This window comes from Passer montanus, unplaced genomic scaffold (genome assembly GCF_014805655.1).
Source record: "Passer montanus isolate IOZ18808 unplaced genomic scaffold, ASM1480565v1 scaffold41, whole genome shotgun sequence".
Lineage (NCBI taxonomy): Eukaryota > Metazoa > Chordata > Aves > Passeriformes > Passeridae > Passer > Passer montanus.
Window position 1 is genome coordinate 6,311,783 of NW_024368930.1, and position 8,214 is coordinate 6,319,996.

The following is an 8,214-nucleotide window of genomic DNA, read 5'->3' on the forward strand; positions in this document are numbered from 1 at the left end:
GGCCCTGGTTGGGCCTAGAGACACACAGAAGAAATATTATCTCTGTTAGTAGAACAGTTCCTACTGCAAAGCAATTTCCTACATGAATTTAGATCTGTTGGCAATTGTTCTCCCCAAAGCAAACAAGTTTTATTGGAGAACCAGGCAAGACGCTCCAAAAGCAGGTGCCACTAATTTGTTTGGGGCATATAAGCAAAAGCCCCTCTCCCCACACCAGGCAATGAGCTTTAATTAGTCTCCATCTCATCTCTGACAGGTTATTTTAATCAAGCACATCCTAACCAAGGCACGGAGAGCATGTTCACTGTGGATAATGAGGAGTAAGGCACGAGGCAGAGGGTAAAGCACAGGGGAGCATCATCAGCACCACAGCTCCTGCAGCCCCCTCAGCTCCCAGCCCCTCAAACACACAGCACCCAGGCACACGACCCCTGGCCATGGCAGCATGATGCCAATTCCGAGATAATATAGTTTGGGAAGAGAGAGAACAGCTTTTAAGCTATCCCAGAGACATACTTTATGCTGAAAACCAGAAAGCCTCAAAGGATTGTGAATGAAAAATATTTTAAAACCCTTTTGTCCCAGGGAATAGTTACAGATCAGTAAATGTAGCATCACATTCTCCTGAATTTTTCTGCCTTCCTGTATGTTTTTCTCTGAAAAAAGACAACAGCAGTTCCTGGAAACTGCATTCCCCCTGCAGACCTACCAAAGCCTTGCTTCATTTACGACTCCTTAAAAACCACATCAGCTTTCCCAAAACTGGCAAGAGGAAAGCTCCAGGGGTGTTTCGTCTGAAGAAGTATCATCCATATCATTTCTATGCAATATAATTGGACAATATAATTCCTGTTTCATTTTCCTTAAGTCCAGCATCTGGTTAGATTTTGGGCACAGTACACAAAATATCTTGAAGGGTTGTACATTGGGCATAAAAAAAAAATCCCATCTGCTGAAAAGTCAGTTATAGCCAGTGCAGTGAAATGTTATACTCCTACCCAGCTACTGGTGCACAATAATCTTGCCAGAAGAATATAAAAAAACTTCCAAAGAAGAGGAGCAAAGTCAAACACAGCTCTTGGCTACTGGCTCAGGTGTGTGAGCTGGCCCTCCTGGTTAAATGCACTTAGCCAGGCATGGCAGTGATGGATTCCTGTGTTTTCCCATTCCTTGTCTTGAAACAAAGGTCAGGCAACATTTAAAAGACTAAAGGAGAATCAAAAGACTCTTGATTTCCTTTTTCTTTTTTTTTTTCTTTAGGGACATGCTGGTCAAGTGATCTTACATTGTTGCTCTGTAACCTGGGGTGCATTTCCAACAAGCTTCACAGGACTGCTGCACCTCCTGATGCACTGTGAATCTGAAGGATTTCACTGAATTTCCAAAGCCGGATCAGAGACCCAGCTGGAGAAACCCAGCCAAACTCCCTCAGAGCAGCCGAAAACAGCACAGTTCTTGCAAGGTACGTCTGTTTATTTGTTTATTTTGCACGCTGTAACGTGGCTCACCCTCCTCCTACACACTTTGTTAACACCAGCCAAGGTTCCCTGTTGAAGCAGTTTAACCCCCTGCTTCCCACAGTTTCACACATCCCTCACTCAGCCAGTCCTGGTGCTGCCTGTGTCCCTCAGCATCTCCCTCATTCCTGAAGGAAACATCCACCCTATTTGCTATTTTAATAACCCTGCAGAGATAAACCCCTTGTTTCCCCCCTTCCTGATCTGAGCAAGTGCTAATTGCTCAGACACGCAACGCGCACACACAGAAGCATCGTGTTGATCTGACTGCAAATCCCGGAACGTCAGCAGCCCAGAGACCCTCCTCCAGCTCGGATTAGAGGGAAGAGGCTCGGCAGTGCGAGCAGCCGGTGCTGGAGGAGGCAGCGGAGCCGCTCCCAGGTAAGGGACACTTCAGCCCTCCGTCCCTAACGCCGGCAGTCCCACTCGCTTCATTGCTGTGACAACAAAGGGGAAGAGAAGTGAGGCACTTCTCTTTGCAGAGCCTGGAGCTTGCCAAACCTTTGATCTTCACAGAGAGGGTAGGGGTCGGTTGTTTGTTTATTCCCTGTGGAGGAATTCTTGGAAGTATAGGCAGTAGTGATGGATGTGGTAACTGCTACAGGTGGGATGATTCTTGCCGTGTCTCTAAAGTGGATTTGCTTTTTTAAAGGGTACTTTTCTCCCTCTTCCCTGATTAACCTGATGAACTTCTGAGATGTACAGGTTTGTCTGTGCCAAATTCGGGGTGCTGCCAGTTGTTTGTACTGGGGATGGTTTTCAGAGTGAGTAAATTCATAGCCCACCCTTGCTTAAAGGTGTACTTTGATTGTAGGAAAATCCCTTTAACCATTAATTTCAGAAATACTCCCTGAACTATTTCCCCCCTCCTTCTTTTGCTAGGGGACCCTGGGAGTGGGGAGTAGCAGAAACTTCTTCATTGTTTGTGAAATCCCAGTCCGTGAAGAGCCTGAACTCCGACACAAAGACAGGTGCTAATTAACCACTGGAAAGCGAGAGCTGTGCCAGAGAAACAGCAGCCATCCCTCCGGTCCTCCAAGGGCTGTGAACAGCCAGCCAGGCACGAAATTCCCACTTCTGCCTCCTTGTAACTGCCGAACTCTCACTGCAGACAGCTGAACAGGAGCCGCTCAGCTCCCCCAGCGAAGAAAAGCCAAAGCTCGTCGGAATGCTCTTGGAAAGAAGAGTTCCTTGACTTATTTAGAAAGTCATTCGTTTCTTGGTTCATGGAGCCTTATGTCTTACAAACATTTTTTTCTCCCATCATCACTTCAAAATTTAACTTCTCCAACAGGGGGGAGAGGTAAGTTAGGTGGTCCATGAAGCCTCAGAACTCACCTTTGAAAATAAGCCGCATCTAAATGCGGTAACAGCTGCTTCTCACAGGAGGGGGAAAAACGCAACCAAACAAAAAACCTCTCACTTCTGTACTAGTGAGGCTTTCAGTGGTATCTGAGGGTGGTCTGTGATCAATAGGCATGGGAAACATCTCCTTTTGGGATGATCTGAACAGCTCCTGCAGCAACGCAGGCAACAGCTGCTACCTGGAAAACAGCATGAGGTTCAATTTCACCCTCCAAGAGCAGGCAGCTGATTTCTACGTTGTCCTGCCCGTGATCTACTCTGTGATCTGTGCTGTGGGACTCACAGGCAACACTGCTGTCATCTATGTGATCCTCAAGGCCCCCAAGATGAAGACTGTGACCAACATGTTCATCCTGAACCTCGCTATCGCTGATGACTTGTTCACCCTTGTCTTGCCCATCAATATTGCAGAGCACCTCCTCCGCTACTGGCCCTTCGGAGAAATCCTCTGCAAGGTCATCTTGTCCATAGACCACTACAATATCTTCTCTAGCATTTATTTCCTGACAGTGATGAGCATAGACAGGTACCTGGTGGTACTGGCCACAGTCAGGTCCAAGAGGATGCCCCACCGCACGTACCGAGCAGCCAGGATTGTCAGCCTGTGCATCTGGATCCTGGTCACCATCATAGTCCTCCCTTTCATCATCTTTGCCAATGTCTACACCGACGACCTGGAGATCAAGAGTTGTGGTCTCAATTTCCCCAAGCCTGAGAGGTTCTGGTTCAAAGCCAGCAGGATCTACACCCTCATCCTTGGCTTTGCCATTCCGGTATCCACCATCTGCATCCTCTACACCATGATGCTCTACAAGCTGAGGAACATGCACTTGAACTCCAATGCCAGAGCCCTGGACAAAGCCAAGAAGAAAGTCACCATTATGGTCTTCATAGTCCTGGCTGTGTTCCTCTTCTGTTGGACCCCCTTCCACCTGGCCACCATCGTGGCTTTGACCACTGACTTACCCCAGACCTCCATGGTCATCGGGATATCCTACTTCATCACCAGCCTCAGCTATGCCAATTCATGCTTGAATCCCTTCTTGTACGCTTTCCTGGATGACAGTTTTCGGAAAAGTTTCCGGAAGTTGCTGGAATGCAGAACTTCTTGAACAGGGGGTTGGGGCTGGCAGGTCCCTGCCCTTCTGGGGCTTTTCAGGGGCAACTTTGCAGACTGGAGAAGTGGCCAATGAATGCACAACGTCCTTTCTTTTGTTTACATGTCATGTGTGGTCTGCTTGTAACCTTCATCAGCAACAGGTTTTGTCGTGCCCACTTGCAACTCTTGTATTTCCCCTCTTTGCTCCTACCAACTTCTCAGAGTTGCATTTCTAGACCCTGATTTTTAATTTCACCCTCTGAATTATTAAGGACAGAACATTTACTTTTCAGGGGTGTACTTGTGCCACAGAGTGGTCCTTTATTGCCATCTGCTGTACAGCATGGACAGGCTGGAGACCGATTTCCAGACGAGTGCAAAGCTCAGTTCTTTGTCACTGAGTTATTAGGGAGAATTGTTGAATGGAGCAGAGCTAATGAGCACTTTCAATGAAACATCAGTAAAACAGAGGATGAGTATTTGGAAGAGAAAAGAAACTATTTTCAATGTTCATGTATGTTCCTGTGTGTTATGGCTTTCTTTTGATTTTGAAGGATGTTCATCTTCTACCCCACCACAAATTTCCTCTTTTCTGACTTGTTAAATTTAGACCAAAAGGAAGATTTGAGTCTCAAAAATAGTGCTAAACAGCACACCATACAAATACTATAACAACTGTGAGAACTTGTATTAGAAATCATTTTGAACTAGTTGTTCCTGTTAAGTGTCAAATACATATTTATTTGAGTGAGTAATGAAATAAACTTCATGGGGGAAAAAAGTGACTGGTCCTTCTTTCACAAGAGAAAATTTATGCTACTTGTGCCATATCTTTGCTATATATATTGCATTTTGCCTATTATAAAATAAAACACAGTAGGTTTGCAAGAAAATCAAGGTGTTTTGTAAACCATAAGAGAAACTCTAGTGAGCACTGCAGGTATAAAGTTTCTTCTTTCACAGATAAATAGTCAAAATACTTGAACAAAACCAGGACTTGATTGGGAGGGTGTGGAGATCAAAAACTCCATATTAAAAGCTTGGAAAACTTATTCTCACACCTGTAGCCCTGCGAAGTTTGTATGTTACTGGTTTTAGGAAGGCTGTCTTAGCTAAAATATTTCTTTCAAGCTTTCCCCTGACCCCAGGTACCAAGCTCGGCTCTTACCTGTCTAAATTCCCCCAGGAAAGTGCAGGACAGGGAACACAAAAGGAAAGGAGACTGCAGTTCTCAGCTGAAATGGACTCTCAGAGCCAGGGGTGGGTGTGGGTGGAGACCCCGGGTGAGACTGCTCAGGAAAATTCAGTGTCCTGAGCACCCCAACACCAAAACTGACAACCCTCGATACCTCGGGATGGAAATTTCATTTACAGGAAACTAAAAACAGATGTGTGGATACAAGATCGCTCTGTTGCCTTCTTCATATTAAAGGTGCTAACTGTGGTAGAACAGTGAAGGAGAACACATTCTTCCAGGCAAAACTTCTCCAGGAATTTTGCTTTGGCGTGGTTGCCACCTGCAGGTGGAAAAACCTCTCTGAGTGAGAAAACTGACTCAAATTATGTCACCTCTCACACAAGCTGCCCAATCAGCTGAAACATCGCTGTTCTTTGGCATTGGGGCTCTAGGAAAGGCAATATATTTTATGAAGTATAAAAACTACTGTATTTTTTTAGATGGAAAGGACCTTTTCAGCATGAGTTACCCACTTCAGACATGACAGTGATGTTGCTGGAGCTTTTTCTGTTAAATCACAAGACATGACAGTCACAGAAGTACAGCATGGCTCAAGCAGGGTTAAATTTCCCAGCACCGTGTCCACTTGGGTTTGAATATCTCCAAGGATGGAGATGCCACAGCTACTGTGGACAGCCTGTTCCTGTACTTCACCACTCTGGCAGTGAATTTCCTTCCTATGATTTAATGGAATTTTCCATGTTTCAGTTCGTGTCTCCTGTCCTCTCACTGGACATCACTGAGGACAGTCTGGTTCCCTCTCTCTGAACCCTCCACAGGCACTTCCAGCCATTTCTTGCATGCCCTGACCCTTCCCTTTCTGAGCACGAGCAGCGCCATCTCAGCATCTCCCCACGGCAGCATCCTGCTGCATCCACGATTTTCGCCATGTCAAACACCTGGCACGAGCCTTGTCCCCTCGTGTGGGTTCCAGGCTTCTAGGAGAGAAGGATTTGCATTGGCCAGGTCTCCTCCCGTGGCCAGGAGAGGCTGCGGCTCCCGCGGAGCCCCGGAGCCGGTGCGGTTCAGCCCGGCGGCACTAAGCGGCACTCGCTGCTTTCGGCTCAGCATCGCTGCATCCCTGCAGCATCCTCGGCCTCACACACAGCCTGGCACCCTGCTTCTGCCGGGAGCCAGCAAATTTGGCCTTCCCGTGCCTGGGTAGACACTCAGAGCACAGCATCCGAAGCCGGGCTGCTTCGGCTTCTTCTGGGAGAGCAGAAAACACCTCCAAGGAGACGCTTGCCCACTCCCAGCAGCAGATCTCCCCAGGGAAACCCCGCACGCCAGCTCGTTCCTTTGAATTTCCTCCCACTGCTGGGGCTGGCTTGTCACAGCAGCCCACATCAGCTGCATCTTGAACACTGGAAGCAGGGAAATAACCCCATTAGCTATTCACTGCATAAATCCCCTCCGAAAGCAAGCATCCCGTGTGAGGTCTGCAGGGTTGCAGAAGGCTGAATTAGGAACCTCAGGGCTCCGTCCTTCTCCTAAACCCTTTCCAGCCAAGAGCAGGGAAGGGAGCTCAGCCTCAAACCGAGGAGATTTCCTCCTGGCACAGAGTGTGCTGTGTTAATGTGTGACAAGGAGCGGTGCAGCCGCACAGCTCCCTGGACACGGCAGGAGCTGGAGCCTTTCTGCTGCTGCAGCAGCAGGTTCCTGCTGCGGGGGGGAATCACCTCCCTTCTGTCACACCCGTGAGGACACAGCCCTGGAGGACTCTGCTCCATCATCCCTGGCAGCCATTTCCTGCCCCGGAACAGGAATTAGGGCTCATATTCCCACTGCAGGCATCGGAGCCAGGGCGGGGGATCGGAAGCAGTTGTTGCTTTTTAAGTCTTCGTGCTGCAGCAATATTGGCTGCTTGGATCAATTGTCCTCATCCGAGCCGTGCTGCAGCTTGTTCTCCCGGGAAGCTCCAATCCCCCGGGTCTTAGACAGTCTCACACTGCCTCCCTAAGGCTGGTCACGATTTTTGGGGGAGAAAAGAAATAATGCCCCACTGAGAGTTGAAGGCCTGGCTCTCAGAAGCATCTTGATGTGAGAAAAATATAAAAATAAAAATTAAACATGGATAAGTAAAAACTTGGACTGTAAAAGATGAGAAGCAGAAGGGTATCCAGAAGATAGTGTTCAAATCAAACCAAGAAAGAGAGTTTGTCCCTTCCCTGTACAATCTGACATGTGTAGCACTCACCTTGTTTCCTTGGGACTGCTGGGAGCCCCTGGGTGCTGGTCATCCACTGATGGTCCCACCATGAACCCAAGGAAATGGTGACCCTCCAGCTTTACTGCCAATTTTGGGAGAAACAAACCCAGTTTGGTGCCTTCAGAGGGTCTCAGCACATCAAGGTTTGACATTCCCACCTGCTGCTGAAGGGAAGGGGACTTCCCAGGCTGGATTCCTCTCACAGTGAGTCAGGAGGTCACCTGAGCATCCTCTGTGGGCCGTGGGACATGGCCCTGGCAGCTCCCTGTCCCTGCCCAGGGCAGAGTGTGTGGGTGTTGCCCCATCCACACCACCACTGCAGCTGAGGTTGTGCCTGGAGCAGTTTTGGGGTGATAAACTTGTTCTGTGGCAGCTCTGAGGCCTCCAGAGGAGCTCCAGGATTGTCATCATGGAGTGACAGGATGAGAGGAAACGGCCTCAGGTTGTGCCAGGGGAGGTTTGATTAACATATTAGGAAATATTTTTTCACCAAAAGGGTGGTCAAGCCCTGGAAAAGGCTTCCAGGACAGTGGTGGAGTCACCATCCCTGGAAGTGTTCAAAAAACCTGTGTGTGACATTTCATGGTTTAGTGGTGCACGTGGTGGTGTGGCTGAGTTGACAGCTGGACTCGTTGAGCTTCTCTAAATTTAATGATTCTATGATTCCATGATATAGGCATCCTCAAGAAAATCTTTCTAAAGAAACACCTGTTGAAAAACCACAAACCCCATTTCCCTCCCTCCTCCTCCTTTTGACTGGAAGTGAGCAAGAGGAGTTAATTTAAAG

The 8,214-nt window shown here is 48.0% G+C and overlaps 1 protein-coding gene across 1 annotated transcript; it reads left to right on the forward strand.

The window, feature by feature from the left end:
• Nucleotides 1-1,423: 1,423 nt before the first annotated feature.
• Nucleotides 1,424-4,755, forward strand: NPBWR2 (neuropeptides B and W receptor 2). The gene is made up of 3 exons (XM_039719275.1): nucleotides 1,424-1,462; nucleotides 1,745-1,898; nucleotides 2,400-4,755. Exon 3 carries the CDS (start codon nucleotides 2,996-2,998, stop codon nucleotides 3,992-3,994), a length of 999 nt encoding a protein of 332 aa, XP_039575209.1. The 5' UTR covers nucleotides 1,424-1,462; nucleotides 1,745-1,898; nucleotides 2,400-2,995; the 3' UTR covers nucleotides 3,995-4,755.
• The last annotated feature ends 3,459 nt before the right edge of the window (nucleotides 4,756-8,214 follow it).